The 20,248-nt window shown below is 39.9% G+C and overlaps 1 protein-coding gene across 4 annotated transcripts in view; it reads right to left on the bottom strand.

The window, feature by feature from the left end:
- Positions 1 to 20,248, bottom strand: part of GOLGA4 (golgin A4) — a 119,337-nt gene that overhangs the window by 56,154 nt on the left and 42,935 nt on the right. For 3 of the 4 annotated variants that reach the window (XM_056129093.1, XM_056129097.1, XM_056129095.1), the window contains 5 exons: positions 15,442 to 15,540; positions 15,010 to 15,142; positions 12,601 to 12,788; positions 12,240 to 12,323; positions 8,775 to 8,922 (listed from right to left, as the gene is read on the bottom strand). In XM_056129093.1, the coding sequence (XP_055985068.1) occupies positions 8,775 to 8,922; positions 12,240 to 12,323; positions 12,601 to 12,788; positions 15,010 to 15,142; positions 15,442 to 15,540 (652 nt within the window). The remainder of the gene's footprint in view (positions 1 to 8,774; positions 8,923 to 12,239; positions 12,324 to 12,600; positions 12,789 to 15,009; positions 15,143 to 15,441; positions 15,541 to 20,248) is intronic. The other variant, XM_056129096.1, reaches the window with a different exon arrangement.

The following is a 20,248-nucleotide window of genomic DNA, read 5'->3' as shown; positions in this document are numbered from 1 at the left end:
ACAGTGAAAAGATTTCTAGGAAAGTTTTATGAAAGCTAAAGCATGGTTCTGTCAGCTATGGTTAAAACAAGGAGGGGCTTTTATTAGCTCGTCACTTTCCAGTTCAAGACGACGTTCACTCATATCCTTGGGAATTTGGAAAATGGACAAAACACTTACTCTGAGGGTAAAATGAGAAAGGATGAAAAGCAGTAACTCAACAATCGCAACTCAACAATCTAACCTTCGGGGCAAAAGAGATGGTAGTGGAGGAGACAGTAAGAGGAGAGATGGTGATAGTGGAGAGATAGTGCACTTGCCTGGCACATGGCACACCCAGGTTTGACCCACAGCAACCCATATGGTCCCAAAGCCCAATGGGAATAATCTCTGAGCACCAAGTCAGGACTAAGCCCTGAGCACAGCTGTATGTGGCCCAAAAAGAAACACATTTTTTAAAAAATCTAATTATTCCTTCAGTAAAGATGTATATAGATTGTCTGCATTCCATTAGTAGATGTTAAAAAAAATGTATTTTTAAAAAAGATAGTAGGAAGGGCTGGAAAGGCAGAACAGCAGGAAGGGTGTTTGCCTTACAGAAGGCTGACCCTGTGTTTGCTCCCTGGCACCCCATATGGTTTCCAGGAGTGATCCTGAGTGCAGAGCCAAGAAGAAGCCTACAACACTGCAAGGTGTGACCAAAAAAATAATAAAAATAAGAATAATGAATAAATCACCATTGAAGTAACACTAGAAATACAAGATGGGAAAAGAAATAAGTAAACTAATCCTTGCATCAAGGTAAGAAGAATGTGGCATTAGTTTCTGCCACTTCATTACCATTCTCCCTGCTTATCCTCAATATCTTTACCAATCATAGAGCAAATGCCACAGGCCAATTCCTGGTGTCACTACAGTTCTGATGAACTGTCCGAGGAACACTCCCCAAAAGGGTGGCAAATCTTACCTTCTGTTCCTAGTGAAAGGAATACCCCAAGAGGCAGGTGTTTGGAAAAGGTACCAACCTCTAGATTAACTATTGATCTGCTGTTTTAACCTTAAGAATGGAAAAGTAAATCAGTGCTGTGTATTTGGAGAGGAGGGGGAGAACATTGCATGTTGGATTAAAGTAAAACTTTTTTTAAATGCAGGTAGTATTACAAAATGAATAAAAATGAAAATTACCCCCCCCCCAAAAGAAAAGGAACAAAACAAAAGGAATTCTATCAGAATTTCTAGAAATTACTCTTCAGTGAACTTTAGCAAAAGTCTGAAGTGTCAGTTTGATGTGTGGCAAAAAAAATTTTAGGGTCCTAAGTCCTGTTCAGGTTTCCCAAATATGGGTAGGTTTTCTTCATTTAAACCAAAATACCTCATTACAGCAGATCATTTGCAGAAGCAGGCATGAGAAGTCAATAATCTTCTATTAAACCAATAAACAGATGAACAAAAAATGTAAAAAAAAAAAGAAAGAAAAAGAAGCCCACTCAGTATTTCTATTAATTTGCAGTATTTTATAATTATTTGCCAGTGAAATTCCTAAAACCAAACAAAAAATTAGAAATTACTCATCTAGTTTATAGAAATAAAAACAATAATACTACCCATAACATAAAACAAAAAGTACAATTCATACATATATAGATAGACAGATATAGATAGCTGGGACATTTACTATCACATTTGTGATAGAAATCTACTTTTTAAGTCACTGTCCAAAATACATAACAAGATTTAGTTTAGATTGACTATGCTTTTGACCTTTTAAAATTTTATAGTTCTATCCAAATTTTTGTGTACTCTTTCTTACACTACCCATAAAGTTTAATAGAAACCTTGAAAATATTCGGATGGAGGCCAGAGCGATAGTACAGCAGATAGGGCATTTGCCTTGCACATGGCATACCCAGGTTCTATCCCCAGCATCCCATATGGTCCCCCAAACACTGCCAGGAGTAATTACTGAGTGCAGAGCCAGGAGCAGCCTCTAAGCGTTGCTGGGTATGACCCAAAAAGCAAAATAAATAAATAAATAGATGTTCACTTGTAGGAATCTTTAAAAAAAAAAATCGGGCTAATCTTAAAACACTACTAGGCTAAAGACAATTTAATTAGGGACCAAAAAGACAGCACAAGGTGTTACCCTGAATGAAGCCAACTCTGGATTCAATTCCTGGCACTGCATATGGTCCCCCAAGCATCACAGGGAGTGATCCCAGAGCACAGAGTCAAAGGTACACCCTGAGCACTGTTGGGATACCCCACCCACCCAAAATAATTTAAAGTGATTCTGAGATTCAGTAGCACAAAAATAGATTGAGTTGCTGATGTTTTCCTGTCTCAGTGGCAGGGACATAAGGTTAACATTGACTGATTAAGTATACTGATGCATAGTCACTACTGTTGAAATGTATCAGGCACCTACAAACATGATTACTAGGTAAACAAAATATATTGGCAAAAAATCTAATTTCAATAAATGTCTCCATTTAGTGCCAAAATATGAACGCAGTATTTATCTAATATGGTATATTTAAATTTTTTTAAGTTCAGTTTTGGGGTTTGTTTTTGCCTGAGAAACATGGAATTTCTTTGTAAAGCTTATTCTAAGTACCCATGATAATAAAAATAAAAAATTAAAAAAATAGGCCTTACCCCAGTCCTGTTCATACAAGGCTTGGGAAAGGCACCATGATTCACTTATTGGCATGTGTGGATACACAAAAATAAAATGTTTTGTGAGACTTAAGACTCCAATAAAATTATTTTACATAAAGTATCAGCAACTAACAAAGCACTTAAATACATAGGTGATATTTTATTACACAGATATGCATAAATCTTATACACTGCTTAAATACATAAACTATTTCAAAGGGCTCTTCAAATATCCAGTAAATATGTTTACTTAATGTCTTAGGTATATCAGATCAGATCTACTGCATACAAGTGAATTAAAAACCTATTTCCTGCATAAACATAACATGACAATAAAAAAAAAGCAAAAAATGTTATGAAGTCATCTATGTTTTTAGATGCCAGCAATCGTATCAAACACACAACTTCAGCAGGGCTTACATGAGACAGGGCACATGAAAGGGAAACAGGTTAGTTAGTGCACTCTGAAAACGTTCCTAATTCAAGCAGAATATTTTAGCAACTTTATATAACTGTAGGCAAGAACATTTTAATGGGGGCAGAGTATTACTAATAATGTAGTATGGGGCTGGAGCAGATAATACAGTGAGTAGGATGCTTGCCTTGAATGCAGCTGACCTAGATTTGATACCCAGCATCCCATATGGTCCCCTGAGCCCTGTCAGGAGTGATTCCTGAGTACAGAGCAAGGAGTAAGCCCTGAGCAGCGCCAGATGTGGCCCAAAGACAAAACAAAACAAAACGAAAAAAGTAGTGTGGATTATACCCAAAAGGAGAGAGAGAACACAAGGGATTGCCCTGCCACAGAGGCGGGGGGGGATGGGGGGATGGGGGTGGGGGGGATATTATCCATGGTGGTGGAAAATGGGCACTGGTGAAGGGATGGGTATCTGATCATTGTATAATCGAAACCCAAGCACAAAAAATTGTAAATCTACAACTGTACCTCATGGTGTTTCACTAATAAAAAAAAAAAGTAGTGTGGATTATCGTGTATTTTGTAATGTCTATATTTAAATCATGTAAAGGTAACTAACAAAAACCTAAAAGTCTACAGATTAATTTACCCTGAGAAAAATTTAAAGATGGAATAAGCTGTATGATAGTTATTAAAGTATTATATAAGAAAAGCTGTATGACAAGTTATTAAAGTATTATTTAAAGCAAAAACAGAACCTAGATATTGATCAATAAAGAAACAATTAAGTGAGATACATGCATTCTAGCACAGCCATTAAAATGTTAGTGTTTTAGCCATATGTAAAAGTTCTCATAGAAAGCTAAGTGGGAACCAAAGAGAGCATACAAAATTCTATGTGTAATGCAATTACAGTCATATAAAAGTAACAACTCGATAAGAGGTTCAATAAAGTGTCCTGAAACAACAGTGATGTGCTTTCATTTCCTCCATCCTCCAATTTTCTGGATTATTTTCTGCATTAATGGTAATAGCTACCCCATACCTCTTAGCCTAGTAAAATACAAATACACTGAAAAAGAATAGTCAAAACTTAAGAGTGCACTTTAGCAGCACAGACATTCTGTACTGGTGAGAATTAAAGAGATAATATTCTAGACAGAAATACCAAGCACCTAAAACATACGTCATTCCACACTTAAAATGAATCGCCAGAGTTTTTTCAAATGTGGCTACTTGAAGGTAGCTGAGTACCACCAACAGTGGTAGTAAAATGCTTTTAACAACTATATAGTTAGCTTTATCTACCAAAATAAGTCTAATGAGCCGCTATCATGTCATACTTCAAAGGACACACTGAACACTTCTACTTTAGAGCAGCATAAGCTCCATGGGTTGATACAACACCTAAAGTATTTCCTAAGAGAATTATTCTTTTTAAGAATACTCAGATTTCCTTTGACCTCCAACATATGGGAGGTATCACTGTTCATCTAAAGAAATCATGGGCAACAGTGCAACAGAATATTTTCCAAGAAAAGAAGTTCAGTTCTTGAACTGATTTTGACCTCCAAAATAAGTGAGTCAAAGAAATTAGTTATTTGTCTACATAACGCCACATGACAAGAAACACTAAGTTTATCAGGTTTGTTTTTCTCCAGCTGAAAATACATTTGGAGCTCAATTTGTCATAATTATTTTATGTAGATATAATCGATTCTAAATATCTTAAGAACTGCAAACTTTACTGATGCTAATTTCCTTCACATGATCTGCCTCATGTGTTTGGTCTTTGAATTTTAAATCTAAGAAAAGAAGACAAATATTTAAAAGCAGCTGAATTTTCCAAAAGCCATACATTAGTCACTATTTATGGAAACTTCACTTTCTGTACAAAGAACTTTTTCGGTTTGCTTACTGGGAGGTGAGGGTCACAGGGGAACAACAGGCAATGCCCTGATGCTATTCCCAGCACATTACCAAGGAGCCAATGGGGGAACCGAGTGGCACCAGGGTCACACTGCATACACAGCATGTCCCAGCTCTTTAGTTATCTCCCTAGCCCATTCTTTTTTAAAAAATATATATATATTTTTAAATTGTTCACAATAATTTATTACATTTAATATTCCAACACCAATCCCACCACCACTACACCTTCCCACCACCGTTATCTCAAATTTTTCCACTACCCAAGCCTGTCCCAAAGGCAGATCCTAAGTAATTTATTTTATATTGCTTGTAATGAATAATCTGCTAAAAATGATCCAAAAAGGTTTCCTTAGAGGAAAGTGTGTGGAAATTGTTGTATCTCATTTTGGAGCCATTAGGCCCTTGTACAAGAGATTTTAACATGTTTGTTACAGTTTGAGCCTTGTGAGCTATATATAGATATCTAGATATATCTATATATATATATATAGATATTTTTTTTAATCAAGATCAGTTGCCTTCTATTTAACACCCCATCAAATGTGGTGCTCTACTCTTGGTAGTAGCATAAAGTATGAGATGTTGTGTGGCCACAAATGCTGCCACATGCTCTAGAAATTCTAAGTCTCCAACCCCTTCTTATACTAACTGGAATTCTTCCATCAACTGGCACTTACATTGTATACTAAAAATTGACTAAGAATAAACTTTAATAATGTTTATCAACTTTGGAGCTATCATATTTACAAATATACAAATTTTGTGTATTTTATAAAATTATATGTAAAGACAAAATACATGTTGCGGAGAAAGAAAATGAACAGTAGTAACCTGGGAAAGTTTTGTTCTATGTATGAAGTAACTATATATTTTGTCTACCTTCTTTTTATCAGTCACCTCTTTCAACTTGGTATCATGAATTTCTACCTCCACCCAATTTTATAAGGAAAGTTAATTTTATAGCCAGCATTACTTTCTCTTGGCTATCTGTAATAGTCAACAAAAAGTTCTGAAAATGCAAATGCCTGATCGAGAAGCAGAGATGAGGCATTAGGTTGTCTTTTTCCACTGAAATCAAATCTGCTTAAAATGTCTCACACTGGGGCTGGAACAACAGTACAGTGGGTAGGGGATTTGCCTTGCATGTAGCTGACCCAGGTTCAATTCCCAGAATCCCATATGGTCCTCTGAGCACTGCCAGGAGTAATTCCTGAGTGCATGAGCCAAGAGTAAGCCCTGTGCATCGCCGGGTGTGACCTCCCCCCAAAAAAATCTCACACATCTCTATTTCAAGCAAGTCTTTAAAGATTCTATTCTGAACTGCTAACAAATAGCACTCTCTGAAGGGAAACTGTCTTGGTTATACTGGGAGAAATTTATTAACTAAATTCCCCATCCACTTACCAAATTTACCAATAATACAATAACTGCAGGGAAAACATTTGCTATCAATCAACTACATTTCTCATCCAGACCTACTTCTATCCTTAAATATTACAATCTGATTTCTAAATTAATTTCTGAAACTGCAACCTGGGACTCATATCGTCAAATTCAAAGATCTTTTTCTTTTTCTGGGGTTTGGGGGTACCTTTGCCCAGCAGTGCTCGGGGACTGCTCCTGGTTGTGCTCAGGAGCTGCCCGTGGCAGTTCTCAGGAGACCACGCAGCATCAGCTACAAGCAAGGCAGGTAAGTGCCTTAATCCTTGTATTATCCATACAACCCCCAAAACTTTTTAAAGTCTTCATTCTACCTCTCCCACTTTTGGAAATACCTTTTCTTTTTCCCCAAAGGAGCTTAGTGCTGCACACTCTCCATGACTCTGGGTGCAACTTTTATTTTAGAGGGCTCCTCAGCACTGCTAGGAGCTGGGCCTGACAGTTCAGTGCCTGTGCCTAGCATATGGTCTGCTTAGCCTGGCCGTGCTGGAGCCTCCTAGGGCCTATCTTGTGATCCTTAGGGGACCAGGCAACATGGGAGACTGAAGGCAGAACCTCATGTGACAGGCATGTGCTCCAACTCAAAATCTGTTGTGGGAAACTCTCTTCCTCATTCGTTTCTTTGTCAAACTTGGTTTCTATGGTTAACAACACAGTCTCTAAACTCATAATTCAAATTCTAACCCTTACTCTCTGTGTGAATATAGGAAATTTACTGAACAGCTATGTCCTTAAGTTGTGTGTGCATGTGTTCCTGCATGTGTGTGTGTGTGTGTGTGTGAAAGAGAGAGAGAGAGAGAGAGAGAGAGAGAGAGAGAGGAGAATGGAAGAATGGAAGTAGTGCCTAACTCACAGGTACTATGAGGAGGAAATAGAAGTACATATGTGTTAGATACAAGAATGCATCTACAACAGAGCATTGAATAAACTAAGTACTGGCTATCAGTGGCCTGCATGCCACAAAAGGATGAGCAGGCCCAGTGGCTGATACCATCATTACTACTACTTCAAAACTTACTCTTTCAAAGAAATCAGCTTCTACAGATTTAACCACAGACATTTAAGCTAATGATGCCTGAAACATGCTCTGGTTTCCTATTTCCAAATTCCTATAAGCTCATTTCATTTGGAAAGCTCATGACTGGCTCAAACTCAAAGGCTTTCAATAAACTCCTCATTACACTCTAGTCTTCAAGGTCTCTGTTTCGATTTCCTATTCTGACTTCACATTTTTTCGTCTAGTCTCCCAAAGTTTAAAACCCTGGAGTCCTCTTTGAGTATTCCTTTTCGACTGCCCCTGGAAAGAGGCTAGCAGATATCCAAAGTGCAGACCCCACACTTCCTCTCCTTCCCACATCTGCCATCCAAGTAAAAGTTTTCAGTCCACAAGTCTTGCCCATGTTTTTAAGGCTGACTTCGCCTACATTTCTTTTTTCACATAAAACTACTTTTCTAATCTGCCTTCCTGTCTACCGCCTCATACAATAAAGTCTGAACCCAGCAACATACCTTTTAAGATTTAGTGGTCAAGGTCCTTCACAGTCCAATCTCATTTCCCACTTCAGCAGGAGGGGTTTTCAGTGGCTTCACATGGTCAGTGTGCCTACGTGAAGTCTGGGGCACTGAGCACGCTCCATGCCTACTTCTGTGGTCAGGCCCATTGTGGTCACATTCGAGATCCAACTCAAAACTCACAACCCTAGCTAGCCTTAAGGCACTGTTCAGTTTTCTTTCTTCACTTTCTAAAGTCTCTCCATTCTCTCCAGGAATTTCTCAAAGCTCTATCTGGCTGAACACCATATTGCTTTCAAATTGTATAGCCTAGCATTTAGTGTGTGAAAACAATGTGCAATGTATAAAAAAGCTATACGTCATTCACACCAGGAGAACACTATATCTTATGTGTTTTGTTTACCCCACAGCACCTACAAGGGAGTAGTTATTGAACATGCACTGTACAGTGAAGACGTAGGGAGTTCCAAAATTTTAAAGCCTTAATTTGGACACCGTCAGATACAGCATCTTCTCTGAAGGACCAGGTCTCAGACTTCGTGGGCCACCTAGAGTCTCTGACATGTGTTTTGTTTTGTTTTTTTTAACTTTTTAAACCATAAAATTTCCTCTTTGTGAGCCCTACATCAATTGTTTATAGGCTAGATGTCACCGCTAGACCTTAGTTCACCCCCCACTGCCTCCTCAAAAGAACACTTAGTTCACTGTGTACATGAAGGGTGCCTCTAGTTTAATGTTTTTATTAATACTTAACTAATTTTCTAAATGTGGTCAAACATCCAACAGGACTCCAGAGCTCTGACATGAACAAAACAAGTAACCCCTGGGTTCTTACCAGCTCTTTCAGACTTTTCCTTCTGTTCCCGCAATTCCTCTCCCTGAGTTGTCATCTGCTTGATGCGACTTCGAAGCTGAGCAATTTCTTCTTCTTTCATTTCCAGGGTCTCATGCATCTGACGCTTTGTCTCTGCTATCACCATTCCCTAAACAGAAGTGTAGACTCTAGAGTGTTTGCATAACAAAGTTGCACGATCAACCACACTTATCAAACTCACATTAAAAGGCAGAAAACTTCCTACTTCTTAAAGACAGCATAGGGACTCTTCCAGAATATCATAAACCGAAGCCTGCTCTGTACTTTGTACTAGACTCTAGATGACAATAATCTTGGTTAACTGGCATGATATCAAGTATTTCTGATAAGAGAAAATTACTTTCATGGCAAGTTTTATCTCTGAAGCATTACAAACATTTTAGTTAAAAGGCTTATTTCATAGTCTTTCTATAAATACTTGCCATAATTTTCCTTATCTCAGCTTACAGTAACAAGACACAGCCTTTTGTACTGGCCCAGAGCCCAAGGCTGAGCCACAAGCACTGATTTATGCTGTCACGAAGGAAGGCCTCGAAGGTGTTGGGAGCCTCAGGCTGCTGCTGCCTCCTCAACAGTGGCTCAGAACTGTGCACCAATGTATCTGAGTTTCCTCTCTCTGCTGCTGGTAGCTCTCACCTCATCCATTACTCCACTTGCTCTTGGTGAAGTACTACTACTATCTTTCCATTCACTGGATTATCTACTCAAGAAATGAAGATCACTGAGATCATAAAATATTATATCTAAAATCAGTCGTATATGATAAATACACATTTGCAACTAACCAAGCAATGGAATGAATTTTTTTTTTTTTGCTTTTTGGGTCACACCCAGCAATGCTCAGGGGTTACTCCTGGCTTGGCACTCAGAAATTACTTCTGGTGGTGCTTGGGGGACCATATGGGATGCTGGGAATCGAACCCGGGTTGGCCGCGTGCATGGCAAACGCCCTACCCACTGTGCTATCGCTCCAACCCCAAGAAATGGAATGAAATTTCTAATTCCCTGACAAATTATCTCTTAAAAGATCTTATGACAGGGTCAGGGATATAATCAATGATAGATCAGTTACCCTGCTTTAATGTAAACCTTTAGCTCTAATTACCAGCACCTTCAAAAAAAAAATTAAAAACACTTGGGCCCAGAAAGATGGCTCAATCTGCAGAAATGCGTGCTTTGCATGCGGAAGGCCTGGGTTCAATCTATAGCAATACATGATCCTTGAGCACTAATTGGCGTAGGCCCTGAGCATCACCAAATCTGGCCTCTTTCAACCCTACACCCAACAAGGATCTTATAACAGATGTTCTTTGTCTTAAAACTACTCCCTTATTTCCAAGGTTCATCAAATCATGACTTTAGGATGACTCTACCAAATGCTTAACATTATCAATGGAAAGGTAATATATCAATGGGTCAAGTAAGTGGGGCATACTTACATAAAATTTCAAAAAATTGTTCTGATCCTTTAGTTTCATCAAAACCAAATTCAACAAAAAGGAAAAAGGGAAAAGACAAAGAGGGTAATGGAACTATATATATAGATTATGAGAAATTATAACAGTCACATCAATTACAACAAAAGAAACTTATTAGGACTGCAACTCCTTGAAATAGGGAAAGAATATATGTGATGACAGTAGGGGAAATCTGAACTAGATCAGTGGTCTTCAACAGCCAGTCCACAGACCAGTGCTGTTCCACCAGCATGGTGAGGTTGAAAACCACTGACCTCCAAAACAAAAAAAAAGAAAACAGAATAGACAGTTGAGAAAATTGAGAAATTATTGGGGCCAGAGAGATATTACAGTGGGTAAGGTGCTTGACTTGCATGCAACCGACCCTGTTTCAATCCCCGGCATCCCATATCGTCTCCCAAACCTGTCAGGAGTAATTTCTGAGTACAGCCAGGAGTAACCCTTGAACATTGCCAGTATGACCCAAAAATTTGACAAATAAACAAAAATTTAAAAATTACTAAAGTTTCAAATGTGACCCCATTGTCACTGTCAATGTCCTCCTGTTGTTCATCAATTTGCTCGAGCAGGCCCAGTAACGTCTCCATTTTGAGACTTGCTGTTACTGTGTTTGGCATATTGAATACGTCATGGGTAGCTTGCCAGGATTTGCCATGCGCGCGAAATACTCTTGGTAGCTTGCCGGGCTCTCCGAGAGGGGCGGAGGAATCGAACCCAGCTCGGTCAGGCTGGCTGCGTGCAAGGCAAACGCCCTACCACTGGGCTATTGCTCCAGCCTGTGACCCCACTCATGTAGCTAAAATTTCAGAATAAAGAGCCTTGCATTTTAAAAGTATATTAAAATACTATGGGCTAGACATTCTTCAGGACCTTCAATTCATTGAGGATATTGGGGGATGGGAATCTATAAGTGAAGCAAAATTAGCCATGATATATCAACTGTTGAAGCTGGGTAATGGGTACACAGGAATTAATTTTCCTTATTCTTTCTGCTTGCATATAAGTTTTTCCTAAGAAGTTTTTGTTTTTTATGTGGGTCCATATGAAGTTTACAGAGAGAATCTAGCAAAGACAGTATCAAATTAAAAAAAAAATTATTGATATCTTTTTTTTTTTGAGTGGGGGGTGGGGATACACCTGACTGTGCTCAGGGCCTACTCCTGGCTCTGTGCTCAGAGATCACTTCTGGCAGTACTAATATGCAATGCTAGGTCGGCGACATGCAAGGCAAGCATCTTAACCATTGTACTATCTCTTCTGCCCCTTACCAATACATTTTAATAGCAGAATAGCTCTGACATGTTCTTAATCACATGGCCTCTTAAAATACTCTATCTCCAAAGTTGCCTATTAAAAAAAGAAAATGTTAGATGGTCCATTTACTAACTGACATCTGGAGTTTTAAAAAAGGGCCCTAGGATTTGGGGAAGCAAGACTTGGTTCTAAATCATGTGCCAGTGCACTTGCCAGTTGTTTTTGCTTCTATAGTTAGAGATGCTGCTTCAATTCTGACTGCCAATCTCACCAATTCATTCTAAATTTTAGCTGCAGAAATTTATTTATACTAATAACAATTCTTTACTTTTAGGCATTATCTCTGAAAGACTGATCAATTTCTGCTATATCTGAAAAACATGTCTTCTATCACTCACATTTAGTAAGGCCTTAATTCTGAATAACATCTCTAAAAAGTATCGTTCCTTGCAATAGTTACTCTAATATATAAATCAGAATGCTGACTGAATTCAAGAAATCATAGAAAATCAGCTTCACATGACACACAATGAAAGCTAATAGTAATGTAAATCTAGAAATCAAAACAAAAGTAGTATCATGGAAGCAGCTGCTTTTTGAAATTCAGAAATCTAGATGCTTCCAACTGCTTCCAAATGTGAATTTTTGATCCCCTAACAAATCTTAGTATCATAAGTTTTGTTTTTTTTTTTACCTTATCTTGTTCAAGCTGTTCAATTAAGTTCTTTGCATCTCGCAACTGAGTGATAAGTTTAGTCTTCTCAGCCATATGAAGCTCCTAAAAAAATTTTAAAAATTCATTGCCATCTCTAATAATGCTTCTCCTCATTATGAGAACTCTAAGCATTCCATCTAATTTGGATATTCCTCAGAGGGAGAAAAGTACACATGGCATCTCAAAAGTGTAGGAACACCTATGGAGTCAGGGCATCTGGGGGCCCTCTCCATTCTACCTAGGGAGGAAGGGGAAGTTCTTCCAGGAGGAGAAGGCCAAGGGGGCCTATGAATCTAGCTTTATAGGGCAACATTGAACTCAAACCCATCTGATCTTTTACCTTCATCTTTTCTAGTTCTTGAAGCCGTTCATCTAGTTGCTCCTGCAGTGCTTCCTTCTCACTGGTTAACAGTGCACACTGCTCCTTATGAGACTGGATTGTTTTCTTACACCGCTGCAACAGATTCTCTTGGCGCTTGACTCTCTGTTGAAGTATTTCCAATGTTTTAGCAGAAGTTCCATCGTCCACTATTAGTGACAAAACAGGACAAGGAGGTACAGTCAGTAAGAAATAGAAGGGCTCCCTGGCAACGTTAATTTTTGAGAACACAAGAGAATATTCTTCCTTTTGTTGGAGGGTGCTGTGTCACACCTGAAGATGCTAAGGGGATACTCCCAGCTCTGTGTTCAGGAGTGATCTCTGGTGGTGCTCTAGGGACCATATGTGGTGCAGGGGACTTGAACCAGGGTCAACTGCAATGCAAGAGTCTTATCTCTGTGCTATCTCTCCAACCCAATATTATACGCGTACTTATAGTAAGTGCATCTCTTCATTTTCGTTCTCCCTATTTGCTCTTAAGTCACTGCAGTGATGCTCTGAGTTTTGCACCTGGTGAGATATTCAAGGGATCATATACATTACCCAGGATCAAACCCAAGTTGACTGCATACAAGGTAAGCTCCTGAAACCCCTGTACTACCTCTCCGGTCCAAGTGAGTATTCTTTTCTTTTTTTCCTTTTTCTTTTTGGGTCACACCCAGCAATGCACAGGGGTTATTCCTGGCTCTGCACTCAGGCATTACTCCTGGCGGTCCTCAGGGGACCATATATGATGCTGGGAATTGAACCCGAGGTCGGCCTAGTGCAAGGCAAATGTCCTACCTGCTATGCTATTGCTCCAGTCCCTCAAGTGAGCATTTTTATCTCAGTTCTCCACTTCTCTCTGAGCCAGATCAACTAGACAAGGAACCTTCCAACCTAGGTTCTTTCACAATCTGTTTGATCTTTATCTAAAGAGGTGTAGTATTCTATTCACTTTTTCTGTGATTCAATCCCACTGCACAGACACAAAACACTCACTAGTCAACTAACATTAATTCAATCCATCCTCTCTGAAAGATAGCTGAGGATCATCTCTTGAATTCAAACTGTACCAGAGTTTCAGCATCTGTCTCAGAAAACTTAATGAAGTATAGTCATGTGCCACTTAAAAACAGCAATGCTCTGAGAAATGTCACTGTGTGAATGTCAAAGGGTATAATCACACAAACACAGATGGCCCACAACCCCAGTCGTATATAATGGTTCCTACCACCATGATAATCTATCATCGACTAGAACATCATTATGTGTTTGGAACAAGGCTATATTCATCCCATTCTTTTTTTTTCTTTAGAGAGGGGGTGGGGGTTTTGCGATCCACACTCAAAGGTGCTCATGGCTTACTCCTGGCTCTGTACTCAGGGACCACTCCTGGAGGATTTAGGAAAACATATAAAATGCCAAGGGTCCAACCCAGGTCGGCTACTGGCATCCTACTCACTGTACTATCACTCTGGTCCCAACCACATTCTGATCCCTTCCTATGACGTTTTCTCCATCTCCTTATACTGAGGGGCAATGTCTACTAACCCTGACAAGGAAATTTCAGGGCTGAGAGGTAGTCTCTCTGATGGAAGCTGCCCAGCACCTTACTCTGGATGGACCATCGTTTATCATAACCTTCTCTGAAAGAGCAAATTAGAAGTAGGAATCTTAATATGTATCACAAAGTTTAAAAAAAATAAGCAAGACTATAACTAACTTCTTTTTGTTTTTGTTTGGGGGCCACACCTGGTGGTGCTCAGGGGTTACTTCTGGTTCTGCACTCAGGAATTACTCCTGGCAGGCTCAGGGAACCATATGGGATGCCGGGGTTTGAACCCAGGTCAGTCAGGTGCAAGGCAAGTGCCCTATGTACTGTACTAACATTCCAGCCCCAGACTAACCTAAAATTTAAGATACAACCTAGCTGTTCTTTCATTTCCAGTTAGATATCCAATAATATGTTAAATATAGTACTTTGGTATATAGAAATACATCATGAAACTTACTTAAAACTCTAAAATAACTTAACAATTGCAAATAGTTTTTATAGCTAATCTATAGCTCATATATTCTTCTTTAGTCCTGAGTGGAACTGACCCAGCAATATGAAATCAAGCCACTGCAATCAATAAGGTAGTGTACAGAAATTTCATTACAATAAAACATTCACAGCACTGTTCACAGGCTTTAAAGTTTTACAATAACTTATTAGTGGCTTTCTCCTGAATAACAATAAGAAAGAACCAAAACAAAACAAAAACTCTTGCCCATTTCTGGAAATACTGGGATCAAGGATACTTTACTTTTATTCTCACTCCATGCCCCAAAACCTCCCAACATCCTCCTCGGTGTTTTCATAAATCTCTGACAAGAGCGACTCACCCACTGGCTGCTCTCCATCACTCTCGGGGCTCTCTTTAGGAGAGTCTTCAGCTTGAGGCTCTTCCTGGGGGAGTGGTGTCAACAAAGCCACACTCATAGGACCATTTCGCAACCTTTGTTTCAGCAGAGAAACCTAAAAATAATTTACTTCATTGGGGGAAAAATGGCTAGAAAGGAATGTTGGCAATCGTAATTTACTTTAAAACATGATAAAATGTCCAATTTTCTAAACTGGTGGAAAAATGTAAAATACAAAGTTTATTCCCACTACAAATTCTTTTCTGTTTTCAATACTGCCAACCAAAAGAGTTAATCTAATATTGATCCTAGAACTGAAGAAAAGCAAAAAATTTGAGAAATTCATTTTTCTTAACATGTGGAACCAACTAAAAACTCCAATGACCCCCCTTTATTTTTCTTTCCATCTTTTACCTGAGTCTGGAGAACACTAATATACTGATCTTTTTCCTCTAACGATGCATCAAACTCCTCTTGGAGATGTTTCTTTGCTTGCTGGTCCATTTGGAGCTCCTAAAACAAAAAATTATGAACAGAGAATATTCAATATAAAATTAAAATACAAACATGAAGCTTTCAAAGTTTAGAACAAAAGTGATAAATTTAGATTTGCCTTCCTCTTAAAGCATTAGCAACAACAAAGAATGCTCAGCTTTTAAAATTAACTTTTGTGGTGGTGGCTTTTTCCCCCCTCTGAAGAGTCAGTCTCTCTCTCTCTCTTTCCTTCTCTCTCTCTCCTCTCTCCTTTCTCTATCCCTCTCCCTTCCTTTCTCCCTCTCCTTCTCCCCCCCACTCACAATTCTCTAAATACATTTCCTTAAATAAAACTATTTTACTTCATTTTAAAACAATATATTTATAACAACAATTTTGTTCCCCAAAGAACCTGAAAGTAAAGTTTACTTTTATAGCTGTGATGACTGTTGAGCTGGCATGAATATTTAAAAAACTACTTAGGGGGAAAGTAAAATTTCATTCTAGTTTTCTACTTTAAGACATCTTATTATTTGTGCTCTACACTTGATCTGAAACTAACCTGCCATTATATAACAAATTAATAACCAAGAGAGTCTTCCTGTACCCAATTTATGAACGTGTTAAGACCACAATCAGAGACTGAAAATGAAGGGGCTGAACTAGCTAGAAGAGTAAAACAGTTTCTGAACCAATATAAATGCTGCATCTTGGGTGACGAATGAGGCTTTCGAGGTAAATCCAATCATCTTTATCTCTCCACTATACCAGTCACCGGGAAGTCCCTCCTCAGTTGAGGCTACTGCCCCATGTGTTTCCAGACTTCTGTCTATACTCCCATCTCTTTCAGCTTCTTCTAGATTCTACCGGCATTATCCCTCAGGGATCATGACTTTACACTACCTCCACTAGAATGCTAAAGAGTAGCACTCCATATCTCAGACGAAGCCCTGGATTTTACTGGGATTCATTCATATTCCTCTAATTCCCTAAACTCAAATTATTCAGTCACGTTTTACTTGCTGCATATAGCCAAATTCCTTTATGATTTTCTCTAAAACATTTAGGTCCTTCTCTCTCCACATTCACAATCATAGTCTAGATGAGTGTTTCTCAATCAGGGCTATCTGGCCTCCTGTGGGCCCTAGCCATAGTCCCACAGGTGACAGTCACATCATGGGGAGCCATGATACACAAGCTAGGGGGTCAACCAAGAGAACAAAGGGGCCACGGGAAGGAAACAAGGTCAGAAGGGGGCCAGTATTGGGAAAGGGCTGAGAAACACTGGCCTAGATCTCTGGAACTTCCTAAAATTTCATCTCCGTGATCATCTACAGAGAACTCTTACCTGATTTCATTCCTTCCTCTGATTTTAATCCATTCCTCCCACTCGACAGGAACTTTTGGGCAAGTAATATTTTCAAGAACTTATGAGCAACGCCTTCATTTTGAACTCTATCAAAGTTACTATTTCTCAGTACACTGAGGCCCTGATCCAGAACTAGCTGTCCTCTCGGCCCAAGACCTCAAAGAGCACAAGATTTAAAGTTCCTCTCACAAAAGAAGGGCGTGACACCCTCCCTTAGCAGCAGTCTCTAAATAAGGGTCTTCACAATATATCCCAAGTGAAGCTTCCAGCAGCCACGGCAAAATAGGGTCAATGCAGAGAGAGTTGATCTTAGACTGGTACTTCTTTCATTTAAGTAACTACTTTATTCTCAGAATGTTGTTCCTGATAATTTTGTTAAAAACTTTCAAAGAAACACCACAAAAAGAAATCTGATTCCTTATTCTCAAAATTCTTACTTGAAAAAACTAGTCAGACAAGCTATGGCAATTCTTTTACCCATTTCTGGAAGGAGCTAGAAGGCCCTGAAATCCGGAGGTTACTATGCCCTGCTCTCCATAGCATAGTACCGGCCAACTCTCTAGTCTGAAACAGATGCCTGTTTCCTTAACAGCACTGTGTCCATAGATACGTACATCTATGCCATATGGGGAAAAATAAAATACTAAAAGAATACTTGTTAGATGCCTAAGATAGCAATATGAAAACAGTACACACAGGAGCCGGAGAGACAGTACAGTGGGTAGAGCACCTGCCCTGCACACAACTGACCTGGGTTTGATTCCCAGCATCCCACATGATCCCTGCCAGTAGTAATTTCTGAGTTTTCTGCATGCAGAATCAGGAGTAACCCCTGAGCACAGCTGGATGTGCCCGCCCACCACCAAAAAAAAAAAAAGAATGCCCCCCAATCCCCCCCAAAAAAATTACACACAACTTTGTTCTGTCTAAATGAGTCAAGTTCTGATGAAACAATGTTCATCTTCTATTCAGACTTTAATCCCAAACAAAACACTTATGAGATATGATTCTGAATGATTAAATCTAACTATGATTTTATAGGTTATAGTTTAGTTGAAAGCTACAGTTCAGACATATACCTTATCTAACAGAAAATAGTTTAAATGCATGCCAAATAGGTTTTTACTACTGGCTAACCCCTTGCTTCTCGTCCTTTCTCTTTTTCTTTCCTTCTTTTTTTTTTTGAGAGGGAGAAGGGTGGGGCCTGGGGAAGGGTTGGCAGCACAACCAGCTCTACTCGGAAGCTACTCCCAGCTTGGTGCTCAGAGTCATTCCTGGCGGTGCTCTGGGGAACCTATTCAGTGCTGGAAACCAAACCCAGAGCCTCACATATTGAAGGCAAGTGCTCTACCACTGAGCCACAGCCCTGGCCCAAAATTTTACCTACTTATTTTTTGGTTTGTTCTGTTTTGTCCTACACTGTTCTGATTTTAGAGGCAATACCCAGCAGTGTTCAGGGGCTACTCCCAGCTCCTGTCATTGCTGGAGAGGGATGGTGGAGATAATTGAGGAGAGGTCAATGACGTGCAGGGGACTGACCCCAGGCCTCGAGCAAACAAAGCCTGTGCTAAGGCAACTGAGCTCTCGCTCAGGCCCCTTCCCCTGTACCTAAGGAGCTGTTTCTGGGCCAATTCATTATATATAGTCTTCACAACTGGCAGCGGGAGAGACAGAATAAACCCCCTCCCCGAGAAAAAAATAATATATTTTATAGATATTAGTTTGGAGGTTCTAGCAGGGGAGCGCAGCTACTCGTATACCCTCGACCGAAGACCGGTCCGTCTCTATCGGGGAAGGCCGTCCTCTTCGACCGAGCGCGCAGCTTCGGGAGGGACGCACATGGAGCGGTGAGGGAGGAAGGGGACACCCGCCTAGCCAGCCAGATCAGCCGAATCAAGCCTGGCGATCAATGGGGTGACAGATGTCGCAGCCAGATCGCCCTCACATCCTGCTGGAGCGATAGCACAGCGGGTAGGGCGTTCGCCTTACAAGCGGCCAACATGGCCGACCCGAGTTCGATTCCTCCGCCCCTCTCGGAGAGCCCGGCAAGCTACTCAGAGTATTGGATATGCCAGACACAGTAACAACAAAGTCTCCAATGGAGACGTTACTGGGCCCGCTCGAGCAAATCGACGATCAACGGGAGGGCCTTTTATAGATATTAGTATAACCAAAAGATGAACAATATTTCAAAAAACTGCAAAAGTAATTAAATTAGGAACCTTGGGGTGGGAAGAATATCCTGGATTATGTGAGTGGGCCAATCTACTCACATGAGTCCTTAAAACCAGAAAACTTTTAGCACTGGAGAACTATAAGAAAAAGCTCAGAGATGCAACAGTGCAAGTTCTGAAGACAGAGGAAGGGGACCATGAGTCAAAGGAGGGAAGAAGCATCCTCAAGAAGGAGGACAAGACACGGAAACAGGGCCTCGGAAAGAGAACATAGTCCTAAACCTTGATTTTAGGACAGTGAGATCTTATCAAACTTCTGAGTGAATACAGTTGTGTTGCTTTAAAAGTCACTCAACTGTAGTAGTTTTGTAGCAGCAGCAATAAAAATTAATGCAGGTGGGAAAATAATAATAATTAAAAAAAAAACTCATCCATTTCTGGCTCTGATAAGTATGTCCTAAGAAAGGAAGAAAAAGTTACTGAATCAAATCATGGATTTGAACATGTAAAAAAAATGCAGTAAGTATTTCTATATAATCTTACCCCTGCAGTCCTCTCATGCCCTCACCAGGAAGGAGGAGAAGAGCTGCAAATCCAATTGGCAGCATCTCTATTGCTCAGAGTCCTGCCTTCTTAAAGGATCGGCAGGTCTGCCTCTAGCAGAGACACTGGCCAAGATGCTTCCTGCCAGGTCTCTCAGTTTGGCCACTGCAATAAGTTAGGCTGGGGCATACCAAGTTGGTAGGCCCTTCCTCTTTTCCCACTCATCTGCCTGTTTCTTAACTTAGATAAAAGGTACTATTTACAAAGAGAAGTTCATATTTACTACAAGCCATCCATGAGGATTCCCATGAATGCACATTTATTTTTTTATAGAGAAGTCTCTGGTCTATACATCCATACCTTGTTTTTTAATATTTTACTTTATATTTTTGTTTTTTGGGGTCACACCCAGCAATACTCAGGGACTACTCCTGGCTCTGCACTAAGGAATTACCCCTGGCGGTGCTTGGGGATCCATATGGGATGCTGGGAATTGAACCTGGGTCGGCCGCGTGCAAGGCAAATGTCCTCCCCACTAGACTATCGCTCTAGCCCCATACTTTCTTAAGCATGGATTCCTCACTGCATGAATCTTAGAAAGAAGAGTGAACAGCAGGAGAAAAAAAAAGCAGGCACAGTCTTCAAAGCTTCCACTGTGTTC

Source organism: Sorex fumeus, unplaced genomic scaffold (assembly GCF_029834395.1).
Source record: "Sorex fumeus unplaced genomic scaffold, SorFum_2.1 ptg000072l, whole genome shotgun sequence".
Classification (NCBI taxonomy): Eukaryota; Metazoa; Chordata; class Mammalia; order Eulipotyphla; family Soricidae; genus Sorex; species Sorex fumeus.
This window is presented reverse-complemented; position numbering and strand designations above follow the sequence as displayed.